Genomic DNA, 26,011 nt, shown 5'->3' with positions numbered 1-26,011 from the left:
TTTAATCTAAAAGCTAAGACTTTTCTTTTTCTTTTTTACAAACTTTATTTTAAGACCGTCCGTATGTTTAAATATATCTGTCCTAAAGAAAAAAGGAAGAAAAGCTACACCATCCGGAGCTACAGAGGCTGTTACCCCTCTGGGCGGCATTCCTTTTTTCTATGTCATTTAAATTTATGATTTCAGATTTCAAATATGCTTTTTTCAGTCAACTTGAAAATATTCTTTTACATGAATGTCCATTTGCCATCCTCCGTCATGGGCTGGTGGTCTTCCTTTGAGGTGCAGAAGGACCGCTGAGTTCGGTTCTTAGCTGGAGAAACGAGCTTCGCCTCCAGATCTCTGCCCTAAGATCTAAGACTCCCATCTGGAACAGTAGTGGGTATGGCTAGGTACGCTACGACTCTTTTAAACACCTGACCGCGTGTGACTTTGTTTTATGTGCGCACATCCTACTTTCTAGCTAACTGAGGGCAGAGATACAGAAACAAATTATCTTTTATCGGAGGGATGCCGTTTTTTTCAGATAGAGCCTTCAGGTGCAGTTCTGGCCTCCGGTCAGACCTAGAAAGATAAGAGCACCTTAATGTCTTCATTCTGCGACATCCATTCACAGCTAAAACCCTTTCAGAGGGTTAAAAAAAAAACAAAAAAAAAACAAGAGGAAACCGTCTCGTCTTACCTGCGAGTCTCAGAACAAAATGGGCTTGCCAGCAGTTTTTTCCTGCACATAGGAGGTGAAGCGCTTGAGGAACTTTGGGTACTCCCTCTTGGCTACGGCCCTGAGCACGGAGGCAGGAGCCCAGCCGCCTGGATTAACTGCACACAGACAACACAAGTAAACATTTACTTTGATTATACAGTCAAAACCATCAGAAAGATTTTAGGAGGAAAAAAAATAAATAAAAAGGTCCAAATAATGGGTCGGGTCTTCTCTAATTATGGGCTAATATAACGGCCCATGACGCCGTATTTCCATTTCCATTTCCATGTGAGAGGTTGGGCTCAGGTTCACTGCAATCGCGCATTTATCTTCACTAAAAGCTTTCCTTTAATAGTTTGTTTTTATTTGCATCTGACTGGTTGCCCTGCCACGCATATCTGCTTTGGACCAACCGTTTATATCAGAGCAGAGTTGGTTAGACGCTGATGGATAAAACCCATTTCTTATCAGTGACACCATGACATAGATTTTACTTCAAGTTAATATTTGTATTGATTACATGTTTAACTTAATATACATTAGAGTAACCATTTTATTTACGACGTTGTGGCACTGTTGGCCTTCCATACCATGGAGGCAAAACTGAATTTAATATGATGAACCACAGGCATCTAGGGAGAATGAAGGTCCTTTTTTTCCCTGAAGCTGAGAGGGCATTGTTTAGTTTCTGCTAATCTACATCACCCAAACACCACGGTGTCAACATCCCCATTCTCCTGGGGTTCGTTCTTCGTACGTCGCTAACTCAGTTAGCTGGATTTCATTGTTGACGATTTGGCATGATCTTGGATCTTTTGGTTCTTCGAAACTCATCCCGGACTTGCTGTCATAGCAACATGTGCGCAAAGTTGAGCCTGCTCCCGAGCAGGTTTATTTCATGTAAACAGGATTAGATCGCAGCGGAGGAGATAGGGAAGTCTGTGTCTAGCCAGCGCACTTGGACCACCCAGTGGCAAAGGAAGGGACAGAATTGTGGAACACCATTTTTTTTTATGTTCAATAAAAGACAAACAAATAATGCTTTGTTCCTCTCGTTTTATGTAAACAATTATTTATAAAGAAAAGTCAGTAAGTCATCTTTTGCCTGCAGTAAGAGATAGTTATGTAATACTACTATGTGTAAAATGGTGTATTAGAATTTACTCTGAAGGTCCTTTTGAAGCAACTCGATCTCTAGTGCAGTTTTTCTCCTTTTCTTGTTGTGGTGTTTAATTCCTCCTCTTAATTTTTTTTTTCAGGACAAAATACTTTTTCTTTTGTTGAAGATGCCGTTAATATAGGGAACAAATGGCACCTTGAGTCATTATGTGAAAAAAACAGAAAAAGGGTTAAACATGTAAAAGTAAAAAGAACCCGATTTGTTTCAGCCTTCTTATTGGTGGCTGTTAAAAACAGACAAACACATAATTTAACAGTGGCTTTTAAAAAAGAGGAAGAAGTTGCTTTTTAAAATACAGTATAATAATTAAAGGCTATCATTTTGTAGAATATTCTTGTATTTCACTCCCCCCCCCCCCCCATGTTCTAGTGGCTCCCATGGAGGCTCTGACATAAAAGAACTTAGTACTTATGAAATTATTAAAATGCAAAAATACATACTGTAGAAAGTGATAGAAACATCTATCATGGACAGTATTTACAATTTAATTTGTCTGCTGCTGTTTGCCAGCCCTCTCTCCTGGCTTTAGCAGACTTTGAGGTGTTACCTGTCGTTTTAATTGACTCAAATTCGGCATAAACTTCTTTTAAAAGCTCTTGTTCTGCTGGGGAAAAAAAACTGTGGGCGTTCTTTGGCAATGCTGAAGAGCCAATAGCAGCGTTGCTGATCAATGTTTCTACTATCGACACATTTCCCCTTTTAAACAAACGCATGAACGCGCAGTTGTCTCAGATAACTCAATCCAGCCATACTAATCATAAACAACAGATGTGTTGGAAGAACCCAGTTAGCCGGATCATGATTAGCCGGATGAAATCATCTTGGATGTCTCATTTGATCTCGGATGTTTTAAGCAACCTACGAAGAACGGACCCCTGGTGGGCCAACCTCATTCATTTGTTTATTTTAAAATGAGTTTATAAAGAGAGGAACCTGAACCGCGGCCTAACTTATGGAAATGGGCCGCAGCCAGAACTGCAGATGAACACGCACCATTGGCCACGTAGGTGATTCTACACAGGATGTTGTCCCTGCTGATCTCTTTGTCTCCCTCTGGTGGACTGACCAGGGTCTGGCAGATCATGCCGATGTTGATTTTGGCACGCACGCACCTGCTGCTTGGCTGGGAAAAAGGAAGAAAGGAGATGGTTATAGAGCAAGAATTCGGCGGTTTGATGTCTCCGACTTGGAGCCGGCCCGGTTTCTGACCTGAGCTTCGTCGTGATCCACGGAGAAGTTGCAGACCAGCCAGGTGTCGGGGTCGTTCTCGTTGTTGGCCAAAATCTTCCTCATGGCGGAAAGGTACAGCACATCCCTCTGAGATGCAGGCCAAACCCGCTGCAACACAGGTTACGTCAGGATGCTTCAGAGATGCAGCAGTAGGTGGGGGTGGGGGGACCTGCCATCCACTACAGGCTCTTACCTTATGTGTCTGGTAGATTATTGCTGCGTTGTCCGACAGTCTCTCCACCACATTGAAGTTTTCAATGGTAGCTGAGGAAAGAAGAAAGGAATGCTTTTGGTACGGTCTCAGGAAGCCGGTCGCCTGAACCTGATTGGGCTTCTAAAGACCTACTTTCCCAGTCGTTGCGGTACGCCGTGTCCCAGAAGTAGTGGCACACTTCATGACCCGTGACCCCCTTCACCGAGTGGGTGGCCTTCAAGGGATCCAACACGATCCCGTTTTCCTCCACCTCCCTCCTGTAAACCTGGACACGCGGAGGGAAGCCGTTTTATTCCGTGTACCAAACTTTGATTTGAATTCAGCCCTGAAGGACAAACATTTATTCAGGCTTTCTAGAATAACTACGGTTTCTCATGCGAAATTCACCTTCATCTCTCCCTCTTCCACAACCAGCTGCCAATTGGCGTCTCCACCGACATCCTGCAGCGAGTAGGTCATGTGATTCTGCACCATCTCCTCCACCTGCAACACAAGGCAAGGGGAAGGAAGAGCGAATGAATTATTCAGGATGTAAGCAGAGCTGCAGGCGGGCGGAGTCGCCAGGTGTTAAACAACAACTGATCCTGGATAAGACGAGAGCTGACGGCGGTCCGGAAACACAAGTCTTGTCTCATTGGTGCTCAGTTGGACCATCTTAGACAAATTAGACACTAGTTAGTACAAAGGCCTGGGCTGGCCTTCATTTAGGGGTGTTAGACTAAAGCAGACTGAACAAACAGGGTGTTTAGTCTAGACCGACTAAGACTTGGCAGTGGGTTCCCTGTGTGTCAAATCAGGAGGACATGTTCTGACTAACAAGCACTGATGCAACAGTGTTGATGGGAATTGAGCAACGAAACGGGGGAGGCGGGGATTAAAAGAGGACAAATGGAAGAGTACGGTCCCACAACCTTATCGTTGAATCTGTGCGTGCCGGAGGTGGAGTAGATGTCCTCGGGCGGCGGAGGGGTGGAGCGCTCCGTCCTCGTCTTCTCTGCCTGAGACTACAGCCAAAACAAGCACGGAGACTTTAGCTGTGTCCGCGATACAAACGGGAACAAATGACTTCTATTACAGCCGTAAAGGAAGACTTAGAGTCACCTGTTCTTCGATCTTATCCTGTCTGTCGAGGGCAGCTTCCACCGCGTCGAAAAACTCATCCTCGTTGATCAGACTGTTTGGACCTTCCTGCAAACGAGACGAGCATTAACTCCCACTCAATCAGCAGCTTCTGTTGCATAATGAAGGAATACTAGGATTATTGTACCTCATAGTCTGGACCTCCAAAGTGAGACTTCTTCTTCAGCTCGTTGAGGGCAGATTTGTAGCCTTCTTCTATTCTCCGTCTCTTTTCCATTTCCTACACATTCACAGGAGTTAGACTACAGTGGCAGTGAAGGAGCTCGGACAGCAGTTTGGTCAAACGCGGCCTTCTGGACTTCACAGCAGCCCGGGTGTTACAGACCTTGTCCAGTCTCTTCTGCCAGCTGTCCTCTCTCTTTACCATCAGGTCGATACAGTGGGACAGAGTGGCTAAGATCCCGGCGGTGGTGGCCTTGAATGTTATGGCCTCTCCCTTAAAGTCTATACCCTTTGGATTCAAGGACTGGAACACTGAGCAGAGGGCAGAGAAATAACAGTAAATGCTCCGGATGACAAAGTTAGAAATCGACCGACGTTAACTGTGGTCCATTTCTGAAGGGGAGGCACTCGCTCAAGCCGTTCCTGCAACGAACAGCAGTTAGAGCCATTTTCAAGAGACGGTTCAGGATTTTTGAAGTGACGTTCGGATAAACAGAAAACAGGTAATATCCTCCCTGCAGTAAATAACTGTCCTGATGTATCAGATCTGCATTTATACTTTAGTGTATAGTCAAAACATTTGGCCTCAAAGACCGGAGCTAAGGAGAGGGCCCGAGACCAAAGTCATCCTGTGTGAAACATGAACAAGTAAAGCTTCTGGTCAGAGTAACTCATCATTCCAAAAAAAGTAAAAAAAAACAAAGCAACTGGACTTGTTTTCTCAATTCAATTCAAAAAAAGCTTTTTCAATTTTTTCAATTGAGAAAGCTTCCTGGAGAGGAAGCGAAACGTCTTCAACTACGAAAAACAAGTCCAGTTGCTTTGTTTTTTACTTTTTTTTGGAATGACCATGACCTGGATGACTGAGAATCTTCACCAGAGTAACTCAACAGTTTTATTGAAACCCAATTACTACAGAAGCTTAAATAAATGCTGGTTTATCTTTCTTTATTATTTTTTTTTTTTTACATCGCTTCACTTTTCTAGCAGACAGGTAATCTGACCAAAAATTGTTTAAGTCTTCTGTTCTTAGTATACGTTTCACACAGGAGGATTATTTGTGCTGCACAGCCTCCAACCTCCATCGTTATGGATACGATGAGTATTTTTCTTTATAAATAACTGCCTAATACAAAGGTGATAACGGTTTATAAAATCATATTTGCAGCTTATTTTTTTAAGGATAGCAGGCGCCTTCGTTGTTGCCTCTTGTCGGACTAGCTTTGGGCTCCTGGACTAAATAATCTGGATTTATACTAAATGAAGATTCTCAAGAGCACATCTACTGCGCTTGAGATGACCACACAGAGGCTGGCTAGCTTACAAGTTGCCTTAACCTTTGTAAAACGGTAAAGAAAATGATGTTTGTCCTTTCTTCAGTTAGTTCTAATAAAGCCACGTCTCTTACACGCGCATGCCGTACAGATGCCAACATTTACATTTTAGTCATCAGGGCTGAGCAATCTATGGAGATTTTTTTAAAAGACACATATTTATCACGCAACATAGACCATCTCCATATAAACAATATAGTCTCATCTTATACTTTTATGTATTCCAGTAGGTTCTTTGTCAACTGTTTGTTAAAAATGTGCCTGAGAGATATTTTAAAAACGACTTCATGAAAAGGAAAACATATGGAGGTAAATATTAGCCTAACTATATCAAGGTATTATTTTCGGTCCATGCCGCCCAGCCCTAGGAGTCATTGTTTGGGGAAGAAACCTCGCTTGGTGAGCTTAGCTTGACTCCTCCATGAGAATTCCTGGGATTCTCCACATTAAGGTCGCTCTGACCGTAGTCTGCAGCGGGTCACTCCACACGTCCCCCTTTTCTTAGAACTGAACTATCCCTTTACACGTTAAAAATACACTCATTTTACAGCCCTCTCACTGTGATGTTATGAGTTCTCCATTGTATTTAAAACAAAACCATAACCGATAAAAACAGCCACGAAGGAGTTTTAAAGGAGAACTATGAGTTACTCACATTTTTCTTTGCTACCATTGTTGTTATGCAGAAACTCTCCGTCTGTGCGGGTGTTGGGAAAGTCGTCTTCATCGTCCTCCACAACTGAAACAAGACAGAACGATTAAAGCGGGGAGGTACAGACGCCACGCGGGGAACTGCTACACGAGCGTCTTTTCTAGTAAAAAGGTCGGGGTTTCTAGACAGGGCCACGGACTGTGGAGCGCAGACGACCAACAGGCTGACAGATCTCCGCTGCCCTGGACAACGTGACAATGGTCCGGTTTCATCCTCCGAATGGACCGAGAGTTGGTGAGGAAGACAGGGAGGGAGGTCAGGCGAACAAAAGCGGGGTTTTATTCATTGTGGCCGTCCAGGCGCAGACTGCCATGAGCAAATGTTAAGCCGGCCAAGATGGAGAAACAGTGAGGGGGCTTATAGGATCGCTGCCGTCTGAGTCACAGAACACATTCCACACAAGGCGTGCTGCTTGTAAATAGTAACACCTTCGCCGGTTTTAAAACCGTTGTTTGCTTCATTTGAAGCAACAACTCGTACCGATCTGCTCCTGCCACACTTTTGAATTAAAGTCTAATGAACGCATACTTAGATTATTGCGTAATTTATTGGTCAGCAGTCAGCTAATAGACAACAGAGAAAGGTTTTCACAGACTAACAGTTAATTAAAGCTTTTTTTTTATTACTGGTACCACTTTTAAAGGAGAGAATTTAGCTTCAACTTTATCATGGTTTCCTTTGGAACCAAATGTTTAACATTATTTGACGGAAAAAATAGAGTGTATATTATTGTTGCGGCGAACGCCCCTTTATGTCAGCCGTTTGAGCGGGATGCGTTGCCCTGCTGCTGCTGCAGAGAAGTGACAGACACCGGGACCATTCTGAGTGTTGCGGTGAACGCCCCTTTTACGTCAGCTGTTTGAGCGGGAGCGCGCAGCTTACCAGGTGAAATCGATCACAACAAGGTGAGACAAACTTCCTGGCTTGAGCAAAAGGACTGCAGCGAAAAATATAAAGTTTGCCATCCTACTCGGGCAAGAAAAAAGAGCTGTGTGAGGTTTGTGTCAAGGAAGCAAGGAACTGAACAGACAGCCGGTAAGCTCGTGTTTGATCCTTTTGTTGTTAATGCAAGGTATGCGCTGCTGCTGATGAGGCATTGAGATATGAGAAATGTTTGTTTGTAGCATGGTTAAACTGCTTTGAAATTTTTGATGCATTTTTATAATAAATAATGAAGTAGTTTTTCCTAACTTAAAGATAAAACCATAGTCTATTTTGATAAATGTATTTAATGATAAATTGTTCAGAACTGTTTCTTACACTGTGCAATATAGCAAATGTTTGTTCTTGTCTTTTAAGGTTTTTCACCTGCTACCAATAATTAATGATTAACTGTAAATAACACAAGAAGAAAAATAAATGGAAAAATGGAACAACAGTCTGGTCATTGAGTGGAATCCAGTTTAAAGTTCAACTTGGCACACCCTTCAAGTGTGGGAACAGCACAGCAAAGAAGTAAAACGCTTGACAATTATATACACACAAAAAGAGCATAGCATTTGACTTTGGAAATATTTCACGAATAAACAAAGTAGGAATAAATTATCAGGAGCATATCAAACAATCAAAGACTTATAAGCTTATATTTCACAAGGCATATTGATATGCTTTGAACAGAGGTTTACTGTAGGAAGGGGTTTTCACAGTCTGCCTTCCAGCGCTGGTGAATTTTGGGGCACTGCCAGTCACTGTGACCATCTACGGGTGTGTGTTAAAATCAGATGGACTTGGTTCTTTGCGGTTCTTACTTTTGTCTCTCTGCAGCTCGTCCTTGGACACATCTGCACAGCTATCAAAGTACTTCTGAAGCGTGTCCACCTGCCTGCACAGGATGTCTCGGAACGTCTCCATCTCGGCCAGCTTCTCTCGCAGACTGTGACCCTTCTGAAAGAAAAGAGAAAAGGCCACACGGCGTTTCTTCATTTTGTTTATTCATGGCCCACCAAACAGCTTTTTCTTTTAGCTTGGACGAAACAACAAACAGACCAACTTTATTTTAACGAAATTCTGCACATTTTGGAAACGCAACAATGACGATTTTTGCGGTCGATTTCCGATCTATTGCTTTTTGTAAAGCTTTCATGTGCCGATACTGACTTTAGCTAATTCCCAATTCTCTATAAGTGCTAGAATATGGGCGTCAGAAACAGCATTCAAAACACTGTTTCTGCCTTTCCTAGCTTCCTTTTTCTATATTAAGAGCATAGGTTATGTCCTGCAGCAGTGTGAAACTGTAAAATTAGAAAAAAAGACAATAATTATGCAGTTGACATATTAAACTTGTTTTGGCATCCTGTTACAAACCAGCATTAAATCCAAAAACTGCAGCTTCTGTTTGCTCATTATAAATGTAGCTCTGGGATTATCTTTTCATTATTCCTCAGCCTTCTTGTTACTGACCAAAAATCCCACTCTCACTCTTTCGTAGCCTTAATATGACGCAACTACAAATTGGAAAAAGACCTGCTGTTTGAGTTTAGGGTCAGCTGATCACAGATCAGGGCTGACAAAGCTGAAAAACCACCAGATCCGCGTCGGTAGCTGATTCCTGTATGGATGGCTGGGAAATATCCCGACTGCTCCTTGTGTCGTTGGCATACAAAACTAAATGCGGTTACTCACTTGAGAAGAGTAAATGACCCCTCACCTTGAAGGAGGACGTGGAGGTGGCAGAGTAGCCACTAGTGGCGGACGTGAGAGAGAGCATAGAACCATGCCTCCGCAAACTGGACTCCGAGCCATATCCGGAGTCAGCCTGAGGAAAAAACCCACAGGTGAAAATGTGGAAATAAAGGTGTGGAGCACAACAACAAAAAATAAATCTGACTTATAAAATGATTGGACTTTCAGAGTAGAGCCTTCAAATGCACAATGCAGAAACATTATGTATGAGGCTGGGAGAGACAGTGAGAGGCTGAATTTAAGTAACGCCTCTTGAACCCTATTTAGCATCTTTAGTTTTGGCAGACACATGAAATAATAATAATAAAAACAACACATTACCATGCAGGCATCAGATTTAAATCACGAGTTACTGCATTGCCGGCTTTAATTCTGTTTAAAATACAGTATTCCATTCGTTTCTGCATAGCTTACAGTTTCAACAATTGTATACAGCAAATTCTAAGTCCAGCATTAAATTCCAGTTTGCATTTGTTTTTTATGATAACAAAAAAAAACCTGCTAATCACATGGTGATGCTGCATTAACAGCTGACAGGATGCAGCCGTGTCAGCACCAACGGCCCTATCACAGCACAGCGACTGAAGCAGATTTCCTGTAAGGGCCTGCAGTGACCCTTCCCTCCTGAACAACGGCCAGCCTTTAACATCTGACAGCGCAGATATTGTAAAAAGGGCTGATGTAGAAAAACACAGCGCCTTCAGTCAGGGGCTTCTCCAGATCCGCTGTATAACGGCAGGAGATCCTTCCTTTCTTCTACAACCCGCTTAAAGAAACCCCCATGAGTTACGCCGGCCTTTCGTTTCCCTTTGGGATTAATAAAGGCTTGAATTAAGAGGCGCTGGCAAACTCTGCCACCAGGGGGCACGGCATGAAAGCGCACCACTGGGGTTTAGCTGAGGCAGAGGTAACTATCGGTCATTGACCAAAAGTAGCTCTGCCTGTGTCTGCATGCATTTCAGTCAGCGCTGCTCGCTCCTTCACCAACACGCTGTTCCCCTAGTGAGTGTTTGCGCCAAAGATCCCTAATCTATTAGACGACAGGTTAAATAAAGAAAAGAAAAAGGAAATGACTAATAACTCACGGCTAAATGTAACATTTATCACATGCTGAAAAGCTCCAACCCCGCAGCAACGCATGCGAACAGGCTGCATCAAAGCAGACGATGAGACTCAAGCGTAATGGCTGACAATCCCAGTTATGATCCCAACACGTCTCTCGTAATGGAAATGGGAAATACACAGGATTTAAGTTTCTGCACAAGATGACTGGGCATTATTGTGCCACGGCGGATCTAACAAACGGCCCATTAAATGCTGATCTAATCATCTTCGGCCTCCAGGGAACAGGCGTCACTTCCTACTTCCATGTATCGGGTTGCTCTGTTTGTTTGGTTGGCTGCGGTGTTTTGGGTCTCCCTGGCGACCCTGGCTGCTGTGAGTAATGTTGGCTGACAGGGGGGGGGAGAGAGAGGGGCCCTCCAGAAAGAAGAGCTGAGCGGTGACTCATGGCGGGTGGAACGAACGTGGACAGGATTCTCTGCTGCTGTTGAGTCACTGCTGCTGGGATCGGCGAGGAGGCGGAGGACCGAGAGGGATTTCCCCAAACCGGGGACCATATGAGGCCAGCATCAGTTTAAGACCACCCTCACTAGCTCTGTCAGACACACTGCATCCGCAATTTGGATTTTTTTATTTTTTTGTTGGACTGAGGTTTTGCCTTTTGGTTGGAAATAACTAGCCTCGTGAGACCATCCTGATCTCGCGAGCTTTCAAGGTTTCACTCGCAGATCAGTCTGGATACTCTCCGTTGAAGAAAATTTGGAGCCGTTCACCAAACGAACGTCCAATCAGCGTTGGCTTTGAGGCGGGTTGAGGTGTGACGCAACGGGAAGCGCGTCAGTTCAGTCTTAACAGCATGGCGGCTTCAGCCGATGAAACTAGCGTTAGCGTGGCTATCGAGCAAGTTTTATCGGAATTACAGAGTATTTCTTTGCTGAGCTAACGAGCCTTTACCTGCAGCAGCAAGAGTAGCTTGGCTTGTGGTTGTGTTTTCGTCGTCGCTCTGTTACGAGCGACGACGAATCTGATTGGTTCATTTGGCCCGTCTATCACCAACATAGGCCAATCAGCTAACCAGTATTTTCGCCCCTTCCCAAAATTACTTCAACGGAAGGTTTCCAGATGGATATGCGGAGCAAATCTATCTGGCGGAGTCAGGTAAGGAAATAACATCCAGTACCGGGGGAAAATTTTCACACTCCTGGAACCTTTTCCCCCCATTTGTCACAGCAGAGCTACGTTTATAACATCCCTCTTTTTAACGGAGAAAATTCTGAAGTGTGCTGTAACTTTTGTAGCGTGCCGGCACATAAAAACGGCACAACTGCGTCCATGTACACGGACGGGCCGTCCATCACCACCCGGATCACTCTCTCATGAACTGACTAAAGGTTGGTTCACACGGCAGGACAACTTTTTCTGCCCCGTCTTCCCCTTCCGACAGGCGCCGGCTATCGGCGTGGCTCTCCAGCTAACCTTAAGAGAATATCCCGCCATGTGAGGTGTTGTTAAGAGCGATCTGGTGCGCTCGGTGGAACGTCGGGACCGCTCCGACCTCAAATCGGGGATATTAAACGTGTTGGATCTTCTTGCCCTGATATCCTAGCGTGTGTGGTGTCCCCCTGAGGACAAATGGGCACGCGGCCTGTTGAATGTGGCGTGTGGCCAATCAGAAAGCGAGGCGAGGGACTCCCAGAGAGAGAGAGAAAGAAAACACCTCACCTCCACATCATAGTGCAGCAAACGTTTGCCCTGTCTCCACACGTTTACCCAACGCCTTTTCTTTGTCTTATGTCCTTTCATTGTTAAAAATCAGTCCCCAAACTGTCGCCACTGTTCCTCCTCGTCTGTCAGGTTTATTTACCCAGAGCTCACGTTTGATGTTGAGGTTTCTGAATGATCCCGAGTGAAATCTGTCTGTGTTTGGTGTGCTGTGCTCGCCGTCTGACCGAACTCCTCACACTGTACGAGCGAACCTGACTTATCTACGATTTATTTTTTTAATTGTTACGTGTGGCGTCTCTCACCTTACCAAGTGAACCAGGCTTAATCTAGTCTACAGAGGCAACTGCGGTAAACAGAGGATAACTCGTTTTACACGTCAGACAATTAAAAAGGGCATGTATGGGAAAGAAAGGACATAATATTCAGTTTCAAAACTTTAACAAGCAAGACCTGCTGCCTCATATTAATCATGGCACATCAGTGTTAAAGCCCTGACGTTTGTGGGTGTAACATGACGAAATGGAAAACATTTCAAGGGATATAAACTCTTTTACAAGGCACTTTAAATAAAGTGTTAGACACATAAAAACAGAAAGAAAATCAATCTGTGAAATGTTAGTCTTAATGTAAGAGTTGAGCCATCGGGTTTTTTTTTTTACAGAAGCTCTCCTCCATTTCACTAAGCTTGTCAACAATAGGAACCAGAATCTGCTCCTTTTGTCTACTGCCCTAAAAAAAAAAAAAAAGAAAAGATGGCAGCTCATGTCAGTCTTCCTTCTTCACGGGATGTTCCGCCCTTCACAGCAACGACGGACCTGCAGAACACTAGCGTCTCAGCTCCTGCTGCTTTGGCTTGGCCTTTTGCTGCAGGGCAAAAGCTGCAGGGCTGGCCACCTCACACCAGTCAAAACACGAGGATTAAACTGTTTAAACATAACACATGCTGATGCTGTTGGTCTTTTATTATTGTTATTAGTTGTTTTTTTTTTTTTTTAAATCAATCACACATGCTAAAAGACAGAACTCCTCCAATTCCACAGACTTGTCAAACGAACCAGTGGTGGAGGGATGATTATAGATGTCTGGATTCCTCCCTTCTGTCTCCTCCCTTCTCTGATACTCTAACAGAAAACACACACACGCACCAAATGAACACAACGCACACGTTTACAAATCCAACCATGTGTGAGACGACGCCGATTCGCCGTGAATGCGACCGGGCTCGGGTTTCTCTCGAGGCCGGCGCGTCATTGTCTGCGGTGCTTGTGTGCGCGCGCGTGGCTTACCCTGTGCAGCTCAATGAACTCGATCCATCGGTTCCTGCGCTCTGGGTCCTGCGCTCGCAGGTACCACACGCTGTCGTTGACGCTTATGTCCAGCCGGCACTCGTCGAACTCGTGCGGCTGAAAGAAGCGGACACAGGAGAAAAGGCGCAGGGAGCGGGTTAGGATGTTACAAACGAGGCCCGGTTAGGATGAGGTCTGTCATTACAAACAAATTAGGATGTCAGGAGGTACGGGGTATGGACACCGTCGTCTGCTGCAGTCTCCCTGCAGACATTTCCCTGCCACCCCCGCTGAAAAGTGTGCAGCAAAGCGCTGGGCGAGTAAGAGAGAGAGAGAGAGAGGGGGGCGAATGCCCTGCAGCAGCGCACGGTGTGCTGGTGCAGCCGAGGTTTACGGCTTCATGCTGCTGACCTGTGCATGTTGGGTTCTGTTCGTTTCGCACCGCTGCTGATACGTAGCAGCTTCTGCAAAAGTATTCACACACCCACTGAACTTTCTCTCTTTTTTTCTCCCCCAATACAACCACACACTTCAATGGCTCTTACGTGATACATTTATGTGACAATTGCAGCACCAGCCATTGCTTCGAAGGGGCTGGATGGAAAATGCTTGCCTAATTTTACAGGTGTCAGTTTTTTTTTTTTTTTGTAAAAAAGAAAGAAAAAGAACAAAAAAACTTTGTATTGTTTTCCTTATACATCAAATTTCTGCACTATTTTGTGATAGTCTATCACATACAACCTCATCGGAAGTGAAGTCTAAATGTAGAAAAGTTGAATAGAGAATATGTTTGCTTGTTGAATTAATAGCAGCACAAATGCTGACGAGAAGAAAAGCTCCATTACTCCAAGCCCAAGCTCTCTGCATTGGCTACCTGTACGTGTCTGAGTTGATTCGCTGGTCTTAGTCCCACTTATTGATCAGAAATGCTTTTGTTGCATACGCCCGCCAGATCCCACGGGTGTTATGGTAATGAGCAAAAATGAGAACAAAAACCCACAGTGAGACGTGGTTTTAATCTTTTGTCCCTCATCTGTGGACCAGCCATCTTTAAAAGCAGAAGGCCGTAGAGACCGCCGACGCCTTTCAAAGAAAACTTTTAGTCTGACTCTTAGCACCTGACCTTTACTACTACTTGAACTGTAAATTAAACCAATTATTCCTGTAGTTCCTATTGAACTTTTAACTTGATTTATATTGATTTTTAGCATTTCATTAACCGTTATAACATTTTAATAACATCCATCCATTCCATCCATCCATTTTCCAAACCACTTACTCCCTCATGGGGTCACGGGGGCTGCTGGTGCCTATCTCCAGCGTTCACCGGGTGAGAGGCGGGGTACACCCTGGACAGGTTGCCAGTCTGTCGCAGGGCAACACAGAGACAGACAGGACAAACAACCATTCACACACACACTCACACCTAAGGACAATTTGGAGAAGCCAACTAACCTAACAGTCATGTTTTTGGTCTGTGAGAGGAAGCCGGAGTACCCGGAGAGAACCCACGCATGCACAGGGAGAACATGCAAACTCCATGCAGAAAGACCCAGGGGTGTACTCGAACCCAGGACCTTCTTGCTGCAAGGAAACAGCGCTACCCACTGTTCCACTGTGCAGCCCCATTTTTAATAACATATTTTACTTATTTTTTTTACCTAGCTCTGACACTACAGTAAGCGTTTAGAATCTATGTTTCTTAGATAGTTAATGTATACCTTAGTGTCTCACCACCATCATCATCATCATCATCATCATCATCATCACCACCACTGTGTCTCCCTGGTCCTCTGTTAACTCAGTTTCTGTACGTTTTGTTTTCCCCTCCCCATGCTTACCCTCATTTAACTCTGTTTTTTCTTTCCTGTCATTTTTTGCTTTCATTTCCGCCTGTTTTTATCTTTTCTAAAGAACTTTGTGTTGCCCACTGCTCTATAAATAAAGGCTGACTGAATTACTGATTGATCTATTGAATGACTGATAAACAACAAATGGCCCCGCCTGTTTGTTTTATGTTTTTCAGAGAAACTATTCTGTACTACTGAATCCCACCCTGCCTTCTGTGTGCTGCAAACCAACGTTCCCAAACATCCCAGCAACTGCCTCCTATCCTCATGTAGGGCTGGGTGATATGGCTTAAAAATAACATGTAAAATTGTATTACACCAAATCTGATTGGTCGATTTTTTTTCCTCGTTTTCATTTCACAAAAAAAATTATAGAAAATATTTTAAAACTTGCTTTTATGTTGAGTTTTGTCTGGGAGTTGACCTGAATTCAAAGTGCAACTAAATACAAGCTGTGGAACATGCTTGTAAAACAAGATGGCGGCTCTGCTGTCTTAAACAATGAAAATCTAACTAAGCTTAAATGTTTTCCGCTAGTGATATTACACAATGAGCTAAGAACAGGCTTCACTTCACTTGTGTAACTTTAAACTAACTAAAAAAAAAAAAAAATTTTTTTTTACTAAACCTTTAAGGTTTTCTTTTTACAATATTTTGACACTATATTTCCCTAAACATATATTCAGCATTGTATGCTATTCTCTTCATGGATGCCCAATTAGTGCATTGTATAAATAAAATCCACATTTTCCAAATATTAAATCTTTAAAAAACTGTTGTAAATTCAAATGAATCGATTTAATTAATGTATGGCCCAGCCTCATCCTCAAGCTGGATGCAGGACATGGATCTCCGGCATTTTACTGACTTACACATCTTAGCAGCTTCTGCCAAACGACCTTTCTGTGCGTTTCACTGAGCATCTGAGATGTTTCTCTTTTTACACTGCTCCAACTGCCCCCCCCCCCCCCCCAAACCACTCAGGAGAGCTGAGGAAAGCAGACGTGGCAACAATTGTTTATCGCTAACTAAATTACACTGGAAAGGCTGGCTGCTAATATTCCCTTTGTGTGGGATGGATCAAGCATTGGTTTCTCACTTGGCTTTAACTGGAAGCACAAGAATCAACTAAATATTTCTGATGAAGCTTATCTGTGATCCTTACAGTGTTCTATTGAAGGAAACTTTCCAATAGCTGACCTGTCAAAGCGCATTTCTAAGTAGTGGGAATCTGTAAAGTCGGCGTGCGTGTGCAGGAGCCTTTCTCCATTCAGCATTCACAAAGACAACTGGGCTGTTTGAGAGGACACGTCTGGAGATAGCTCCAAGGTTAAACTGCTCTCTGGGTCAGATCCCAGCCACAGCGCGGGCTGATAAATGGGCGAGACCCTGACACGTTTGAGGACAGTCGAGGACACAGCGACAGAGGAAACGAGAACCGTAACATACTGAACAAACACACGCTCTAAAGCAGCTGCCAGCAAAAGAAATAACTGAAAAGACCTGCAACTGGAATCTATGCTTTAGCAATAATCGCCATAGCTAATAAAAAGACGGGAAAGAAAACAAAAAGCTTGTATTTAATTTAATTTCCATTTGTGTTCAATCACATGTGTTTAAACAGAAATGTTTAGCCTTAAGACTCTCAATCTAAGAAGAAGGCCACTATTATGACCGGTGCGTTTAATCATTGCAACCATCAGCTTGACATCTTGGCCAACCAGTAGAATATTGAGCAGAAAAAAAACATTGAAAGTATACTCCTACTTCCTCTAAAATGCTTTACGCTAAACACTGAAACACTAGACCGTGTGAGACAAGCAACCGTGAAACAAGCTCACTGGCTCTTCACCATATTCACCAAGCAGTCTGTGTCATTCTGTGCAGAGGTTTCCCCGACTCCCTGCTGCTGTCGCACTGGAGTTCATCAGCTAAACGATAAAATTCTCCCTCCGGTGTTTTTAGAAAAGGATCTCACAGCAGCGCAACGAGTCATTTGGTTGCCAGGTAAAAAAGGCGAACACATTTGTGATCCCTGACCATCTTGGGCTGACCGGGTGAAGACTTCACTAACTGAAGCTCTCGCTTTATCACTTAAAAACTTTGTATTCTCTCGTCTTATCCCTGACTAACGTTTAAATGTGTCCGTTGATCTGAAACCCTGCAGTGAGCCCAGCATGCGACTGCACAACACTTCTTCATACCACTGCATCCGGCGCCGACTGTTGATGCTCGTGGGTAAAAAGGAAGCGAGAGAAATGAGGAAGAAAAGTGAAGCAGGAAGTGACCCGTTAGGATTCCTAGTCAGACGTGCGTTACATTGTTAAGACGCAGTCTGCCCTGAAAAACTATGAATGAAACGGAGCAGATCGTGGCCCTCGGGGGGAAAAGCAATTTAATAAGACCAACGGCTGCCGCGAGCGTGGATGAGGCGCGTGGAAAACTCCTGCTTACTGGGACACTGGAGCAGACGCGTAGCAATGAGAGGGAAACCTCCACCAAGAGTTTTTTTATGTCACTAAATGATGCGTTATTTTCTGCTGTCGCTCCATGTCTTAGAAGTGTAAACAGAAACTGATACCGGGTCCTACGTTTTCAAACTGTGGGCTTTTTTACAGCAGGGAGTCAGGTTCAAGCTTTTTAATGAAAGCCTTCAGTATTAGTCGTACTCGGGTCTTAAGCGCGGGGAAGTAGCATGATGCAAAAAAAGAAAAACGATGAAGGTGGGCCAGCTCTGTTCTCTTCAGACATAAACTTCCTACTGGGCTTCAAAAGAAGCCCCTGCTGTCCTCTCCCTTGCAGCCGTGTACGTGTCTGCAGTCACAAACTGTCCAAGTAAATAAAGAGGAGAACAAGCTACACGGCTGAAAGCTGAGTGGCTAAAACGGTCACGGACCTCAGATGTGCTTAGATTTAAATAAGAAATCTAAACGGTATGATTGAATCTCTTCAACATAAAAACAGACAACTGGATGAAAATGTTCAAACGTCTTGAACTTTTCTCCACTTTCTCATATTGAAACCACAAACGTACAAAATATTTTATTGCCATTTTATGTGACAGACCAAAACAACATAGCACACAAAGGATACTAGATTTTTAAAACTTTTTAAGAAATAAAACAATCTAAAAAGCCATTTCCATTCATTGAAATTGGCTGCGGATCTTTTGGGGTACATCTTAGGGCTGGACGATAATTCAATAACGATATACATTGATCGATAGACGTATATCGATGATAGAAAAAAAGCGTCAATAAAAAGTTCAATAGCATAAAAGTTATCCTTCCTTATGCATTCTAGCCTATCATGTAGGTAGGTTAATATTAGTCGTTACATCCTCCCAACCAATCACAAACACATTTCCAGGAACGCTCTGTCACCAAGCTCCGCCCCCTTCAGAGTTCAGAGAACAGGCGTTCTCCACTGTCGCTTCATGCTTGTTCAGTATGAGGATTTGCTGCAAAGCCATGGACAATGCAGACGACTGTCCCTGTGCCTCTTTCAGGAGGAGTGAATGCTGCTTGGAGAGACTGGATGCAATCTGCTGGGTTTCCTTAGCCAGGAAATTTCACTTTTGCTACATTATGTTGGTTTATCACATAAAACCCCCAGTAAAATACGTTAAAGTTTGGGACTGTAATGCGACATGTGAAAAGTCAAATTCATCTGAATACTTTTTGCAAGGGACAGCATATTTTCCAAATCATTCAAAGTAATCCTTTTGACAGAGCATCAGCAATATAGTTCCCTCTTGTCCAGAAGTTGCAGATTTCTGAACAATGAAATGGCTCCACAGGAAGGAGCAACGAGTCACCCAGAGGTCAAAGTGAGAGACGGGCGACGGGAAGGCTACGTCGGTGAGGATGAATGGCCATGTCAGAGCAATCCCCACACACACACATTCAGACTGAAGGTTGCTTCTCTTCACCCTCCTCGTAACCCTCCGCTGTGAGGGAAGTCATGTGCAATGAGGAACCATCACATTTCCTGGTAGAAGGCACATTGCGAATTTCCTCAAAGCCCTGCACCGGTCCATCCGACTTCCATTTCTCTGATGTTAGTAACGAAAGGCTGACTTTTCACATTCCGCGCGTCTGCTTCAGAACAGTCGGACCAATCCAGGCCAGATCAGATGGACCCGGGCCGCGTTACTCACCAATTCCAGAGAGGGGAGGAATTAAAAGTAGGCCAGCGTGCTCCCATTAACAGCAGCTAAAAACGGCAGCTGTGGTTTAACACTTTGCAGGTGTGGTTTTAAAACCTTTTAAAAACAACAGGAAGGAGGAGTGGGTTTCTAGCAACATGATGCTGGGGCTCTGATCAGCGTGTCCTGATCCAGGCCTATCATACAGGCTTAGAATTAGTTTGCAGAAATGCTGCTAAACAGGGCACAATAAAGAGCTGACTCGCCGTTTCAAAGAGCTACAGTTCCGGCTTTAATCTCTGAATAATCTCATATTAACACTTGGACCACCGACTCACTCACTCATTTAAAAAGCTATTTCTTCTGCTTGTGTGACAGACAGGTCCGGACCTGGAAAAGTAAGAAAACAAAACTATTCACACTTCCCTCGCTAAACTTCAACCAAATAAAGCATTTACTAAACAAGTTCTTAGAAATAAATAAAAAAAGAGATAATCTTCAACAAAAAAAAAAGACATAAAAATGGGGTTTAACGCTTCAGTTTTTGTGCTGCCGACTGGTGCCAAGCGGAGCGAGGAGTCAGAACCACAGAGCACCCCGTGGGGGTTAATATTTACATATGCTGGGAATGGATAAAGGTGAACAAATACAGCTAACAGCAAAGCAGGAGCCCCAGTGCCTGGAAACAGTAACAGATTCATGTCCCGTGTCACCGTTTGGAGAAAAAAAAAAAAAGAGACCCTTTCTGGGCTTCTGTCGGGAAAACACAGAAACGCCCGATGTCCAGGAGCAAATACTGCTGACTAGTTTTCGGTAAGTTTTTGGATGCTTAGAAATGTAGGTCAGAAGCCATGGCAGGATAAACTGTGGGGCTTAGCCTGGATCACTACGTCATCCTAACGGCCTGCTGCTACATCTCCAGCTCTGTGCTACGCAGCATCGCAGCGCATCGACGGCTGTTTCCAAAGTGTTACCACATGTCACGCTGTGGGTCAGAGCCGCCGCCCGACGTGCTGCTGATCCTCGAGCAGAACTCGGGACTTAATCAAGATTTCAGTGGAAGAAAAAGGGGCCTTGATTAGCAGTTTGAGCGGCACCTCATTAGGGATTCAAGAGTTGGCACACCTGTGAAGGAACAATCTTCACTTCTAAAGATTCTGTTGGCTATATATAAATATAAAAATAAAAAAAACAAAGCAGACTTTGGCTTTATAATTTATTCATAATTGTGAGTTTTTATCCCTATGATAATCGGAAGTCGCCAAAGTGCTACGCTGCACAATATTAGAAATGCACTTGCCAAAACCTGCGATGACGCTATCCAAATTTGCTGAACTCGTTCCTTACTACACCATTACAGCCTGTCTCCAACACTTTGCATGAGCTTCAGCATCTCAGCCACTAAACATATCCATCAGCCATTAGGGGCAGTTTGAATCCATCTAACCGGCCAGATAGATTATCAATATTCAGAGCTTAAACACTTAATGCTAGAAATAAAACAGCGCAGCTAAGCGATCCTTTGCAACTGCGGCATTGCAAACAGGCTAGATGTCCGTAGTGCACACAATAGCCGGCCCGTCTATTCTCCCACCTGAGCTGATGATCTGTGCGGTTCCTCCAGAGTTACCATGGACCTCTTGCTGGCTTCTCCCATAAAGCTCTCCTAAGCCGGTCAGCCAGTTTAGGTGGACGGCTGTGTCTTGGCAGCGCTGCAGTTGTGCCATACTGCCCTTCCCAGATGATGGCTTGAAGAGAAGTTTATAACCCAACCATGTATGGAACTTCTCAACTTTCTCCCTCACCGGTCTGCCTCAGGGTTTGTGGTTGTATGGCTATTAAAATTTGAACTGAAAGTTAAAAATCGGTAAAAAAAAAGAAATAAATGTGGAGGGAATGGATGGCGCAGAGGCTGAAGAATCACTAACTCTTAATGGTACAGTCTCAAAAACTGCTTGTAAATAATGTAGAAGAGCAGAAAACAGGCTGCTATAACTTTAGAAAGCCTGATACGGTTGGATGGTGGAGTTATATATCCGCAGCAAACAGCAGCTGTTTCTGTCCACAGAGTGGGGTTCCACTTTAAAGGGCCAGGTATCAGGGGACACGGAGGCTATGACGACAGCAAGCGTTTATAGCGAAGACTGGACTAATCAACGATCAAGCGTGAGTTGAGTTCAAGACGTAACCTGTTCAGGAACAGCAGAGATGCAGACCACTGGGGCTGGGTTTGCACAGGTGTTACTGTATGGATGAGGACCGCCTCCTGCATGAATAGATTTAACGGCGCGGTGCTCACCGTGATCACAGCTTTGCTCAGGCAGAGGGAGCCCCGGCAGCCGTACTCCGTCTCATCCTGGGACTTGTAGTAGCTCAGTGTGTTGTTCTTCAGCACGACCCAGCGGTCCTGCCAGCCGTGGATGTAGTTCGTCCACTGAAGGAGGAAGACACAGAATGTATAGGTGATCACACGTCATGTTTGAAAACCGAGAACCAGGCTAGCTGACGGATAAACTGAAATACTCGTCGTTAAACAACTACTTTCCCTTTTTTTTTTTAAACCGTGATGAAACATAACACGAGTTCCCTGAGCGCGGCCCCCTAACGAGACGATTGGTACGTCGCAGCACATCTGGAAGGCGGACTCTTTGCAGCGCTCCAAAAAGTCTCACAGCTTTGTTTACACGTGACGTCTGTCTTACGTCACAACCATGAACGTCCACACGTGGTTTACTGGACGCAAAGCGGTGGGTGACGGGGAGGAAAATGATTGGTGGGCTTTCTGAGTTAATTTAGCCACTACATGCAAAGGGCATGTGGTCATTTCCTCAACTCAGGTAGTAGGGATGGCTAGTTATCGTATAGTTTTATCATTGTAATGAAAAATTTATTACTGTGATGAGAACTTGGCTTTATCATGACAACAATAAATTCCAATTAGTGGTGTCTGATAAACCCAAAAACGGTCAGTATTGTAATTTTTTACCATTTTTATCACTTTTGGTTCCTTGAGAGCAGTAAGAAATATCAATAAATCCAAAAAAGTCTAATTAACTGTAGGTACTTAGTGGGAATTTTTACATCACTAAACCCCACAATGAAGCTAGTGTCCTGATGAAGTCTATTTTGAATTTTGTTTTAATATGTTATATTAGTAAATGTATTTTTAAGCCCAACATTTGTGTTTCTGGCATGCAGTCGCAGCCCTACAGCGACAAAAAAAAAAAAAAAAAAAAAAGGCCACAAGATGCTATGAGTAGCCTTTTATCATAATCACAATAAAACCACATGATATTGTGATAAAATTCACAGTCTGTATCGCCCACCCCTGACAAGTAGTAGCGTGTGTTGAGCAGAACCAACGCTGCGCTTTCCTCTCTAAACACATCACTGCCAATGTGAAACACGGTGACAGGAGCATCACGCCGCGGCGAGGCTTAAAGACGATCAGAGTAGATGTGAAGCTGGATGATGCTGAACACAGGGAAACCCTGGAAGAAAACCTATTAAAGGCTGCAAAAGACTAATAAAAAAAGCCTTACAGCACGACAGCCATCCTTAACATACCGCCAGACTCACAACGCATTCACTTAAATCATACCACACCAACCGTGTGTTTAATTGAGAACCCACACCAAGACAGCAAGTATAAGAACAACCTGACCTGAAATGAGGGTACCGAGTTAGTTGCATGTCTGGGAAAATCCCGGGTGGACCTGTCGTGTGGGATTTCACCAACCCTTTAATCCTCGCCGTAGCCGTGACGTGTCCGGGGCTCACAATGATCAAACAGGTGAGCTTCACTAGATGTGGATTTGCTTAATCTCACAATTTGCTTGGTTAGCGGGGTCAGCGTGCAAGCTGTTCAGACATAATCGCTGTGACTGACACCGCTGTAGTTTCCTAACAGCTTATCACCTTAAACCGGTGGTCAGCCTGCAAAAAAAAAAAAAAAAAGAAGAAGAAGAAGAAGAAAAAAAAAGCCTACGTATATGTGGAGAAATCACATTGTTGCAAGTAAAATTACTGTAAATTCGCAAATAGTTGGACAAAACAAAGTTGATGATGCTCTGATGTACGAGCAAAACAATAATGAAGAGGAGGAGGAGAGGTATTTGTGCTTCATGGCCACCTCCCATGAGAACATGTCAGGACCAAAGTGACCGTAGGAGGCCATGCGCTGGTAGATGGGGGGGAAAAGAGGTTACTGCAACGCTGGCTAGCAGTGAGCCTAACAGTACGTCTGACACAGAAGAAAAATAAAAGAAATTGCTGTCGTTTTAACCATAATACTCACTCACTCACTCACCAAGCACAAGCGAGCGATTCCTTACAGCATCTCACCTACCACTCAGACCCCACAGGCCGGCCATCTACTCATGGCCAACAGCGCCGCTCGCTCCTCTCAGCTGTATTTAGGGCTGGCATGAGACAGAGTTGTGCAACAGATCTCCAATAAGCACCTTAAGCGGCACAGAGACCACATGATTAGCAAATATAAACCGATCCAGTCAGGTTTGGACACACCTTCTCATGCAGAGTAAACTTGGAGGCTTATCTTTGGTTTCTACCACTATTTTTTTTAGCTTTTTTCAATTGTTCGGCTAGAAAGTGCGCACAAAGTTGTTTAGGCCAACGTGATCGACCCTTTAACAACGGGTCACGTGCAAACGCTCTGCCTTGTCTTGAACTGCTGAGGTTGACGGACGTTGGACCACCATGTTGTCTTGGATCATTATAGGAAAAAAGTATTTGTGTTTCCAGACTACTACTCCCTGCCCCATTGACTAAACCTTTTATCCATCCATTCAATCAATGGATCTGTTCATCCTTAGATCCATCCATCTGGTTTTTCCTGTTATCCATCCGTCCAATTTGTCCATTATACGTACATCCATCCCTATGTTCAACATCCACCAATCTGTTCATTATCCATCAATTCATTCATTTTTCCATTCATCAATTTATCCATGGCACATCCATTTCCTCATTATCCATCCATCCCCATCTTAACTCGCTGCTTTTTGCATGTTCTATGAAATGCTCCAAAAGTGATCTTAGAAGCACCGAGAACTGAGGTTTTGTTTGTTTGTTTGTTTTTGTGTCTGTGAAAATGTGCTGGATCCCTGCTTAAGCAGAAGCTAAGGCGTTCCAGCACCGACGTCTGCGTACATGGACCGCTCATGCGTCCCTGTAAGGGCTCTGTTTTGGGATCAGTGGGGGATTAACCCGTCTGAGCGGTGCTGCTGCTGCAACTTCCAAATGTGGCTCCATGAGACGACCCAGCCCAGACGCAGGCATGCTAGGATACTGCTGACTTCATTTCACCCCCCCTTCGATGTGAACAGGAGCGTTACACGAACCCACAGCCGCCGATCGGACCGGCGGAACTGGACCGCGCAGGTTCGACTCACCTTACTGAGCACTCCGCTGAACTCCACCACGCCGACGGGGTGTCCGTAGTCCTCCCTGGGCTCCAGGTCCTCCTCGGAACCGGAGGAGTTCCAACTTTGGTTGTCGGACATTATTTCTGAAAACTTGACCACGAATAAAAACCCAAAGCAACGAGGCAGAAGCGGCGCTTCAAGAATTCATGCTGAAACCTTATCGACTGATTAATAGCTCCGAGTGCGCAGGAGAGTTAACCAAAATAGCCGAGGGATCGATGTGTATCCCTCCCTCCCTCGCTCCCTCCCTCCAACCGGGCAGCGTCCGCTAGCTTCAGAGGCTTCCAGCCATCCGGTGCTTAAACAGCGCAGGTTAAAAAATAAAATAAATAAAAAATAAAAATGAACCCTGGCTGAGCCCAAAACGCTAGCTGTCAACTCCGCTACACGGACTCCCCTCTTCTCTACGGCGAACTCCGACTCTCAGAGGAGGCGCAAACCGATAGAATTCCGGTAAATGCGTTGAAGGAGGCTTCGCTGGTGAGAAACGTTGCGTCGCGGCCTCTCGGTGGATCGCAGTGTGCCCTGGCAGCGTTATGTTTTGCTCCGTAAGCCACTGACAGCTCTACGCCATAACGGTCGGTGCTTCCCCCTTCGATGGCTTGAAGGAGCGCGTGTTCCAACTCGTGCGGTGCGCAGGGGCGCTGGCCTCCGAGTGACGTCACCAAATCCACTCCTAAATTGGAAGCAAGCTCCGCCCCCCTTGTTTATGGTTCCGCCAAGTAAAAGCCTGAGGCGTGCGGGAAAACGCCGAGGGTTACTGGAAAAGCCCCGGAGGAGGACAGGCAGTCATTCGAAGAGATAGAAGACTAAAATTAGTGAGAGGAGTGCATCATGGGCCACGTTTTTAGAAGTCTTTACGTGGAACTGGTGACGTTTTCCCCACTTCACTCACTTCACTTAGATTATCTCATTAATTCTGGCTGATTTAAAGTATTTTATATCAACCAAGAAATGGAATTTGCCTGTCTTCAATTTACGTTTAGAGCAGGTTTTTAAGGGTTGAATAAATAATAATAATAATAATAATAATAATAATAATAATAATAATAATAATAATATTAAAACACCAGATGTGTCTTGCTAAAGTATTAATTCCCCTTGAACTTTTCCAATTTTTGTCACATCACAACTCCT

General features: G+C 44.3%; 1 protein-coding gene across 4 annotated transcripts; it reads right to left on the bottom strand.

Annotated features, from left to right (window-relative positions):
* Nucleotides 1-31: 31 nt before the first annotated feature.
* On the bottom strand, nt 32-25,517 carry LOC105931120 (ceramide transfer protein). Of its 4 annotated transcripts, none has more exons than XM_036140506.1 (18): nt 24,842-25,517; nt 21,727-21,861; nt 13,431-13,547; nt 13,200-13,265; nt 9,323-9,430; nt 8,424-8,559; nt 6,619-6,702; nt 4,793-4,941; nt 4,595-4,687; nt 4,424-4,515; nt 4,239-4,332; nt 3,715-3,810; nt 3,460-3,592; nt 3,307-3,377; nt 3,093-3,221; nt 2,877-3,006; nt 683-819; nt 32-564 (listed from the first exon to the last, which is right to left on the bottom strand). In XM_036140506.1, exons 1-17 carry the CDS (start codon nt 24,950-24,952, stop codon nt 692-694), a joined length of 1,872 nt encoding a protein of 623 aa, XP_035996399.1. In that variant the 5' UTR covers nt 24,953-25,517; the 3' UTR covers nt 32-564; nt 683-691. The 4 variants fall into 4 exon arrangements, with proteins under 4 accessions (XP_035996399.1, XP_012725112.3, XP_035996400.1 ...); XM_012869658.3 differs by having other exon boundaries at nt 4,239-4,331; nt 4,429-4,515; nt 24,842-25,516; XM_036140507.1 differs by lacking the exon at nt 13,200-13,265.
* Between the last annotated feature and the right edge of the window lie 494 nt (nt 25,518-26,011).

Source organism: Fundulus heteroclitus, chromosome 8 (assembly GCF_011125445.2).
Source record: "Fundulus heteroclitus isolate FHET01 chromosome 8, MU-UCD_Fhet_4.1, whole genome shotgun sequence".
NCBI classification, from domain to species: domain Eukaryota; kingdom Metazoa; phylum Chordata; class Actinopteri; order Cyprinodontiformes; family Fundulidae; genus Fundulus; species Fundulus heteroclitus.
The sequence above is the reverse complement of the archived record's forward strand: the minus strand, read 5'-3'. Positions and strand labels throughout refer to the sequence as shown.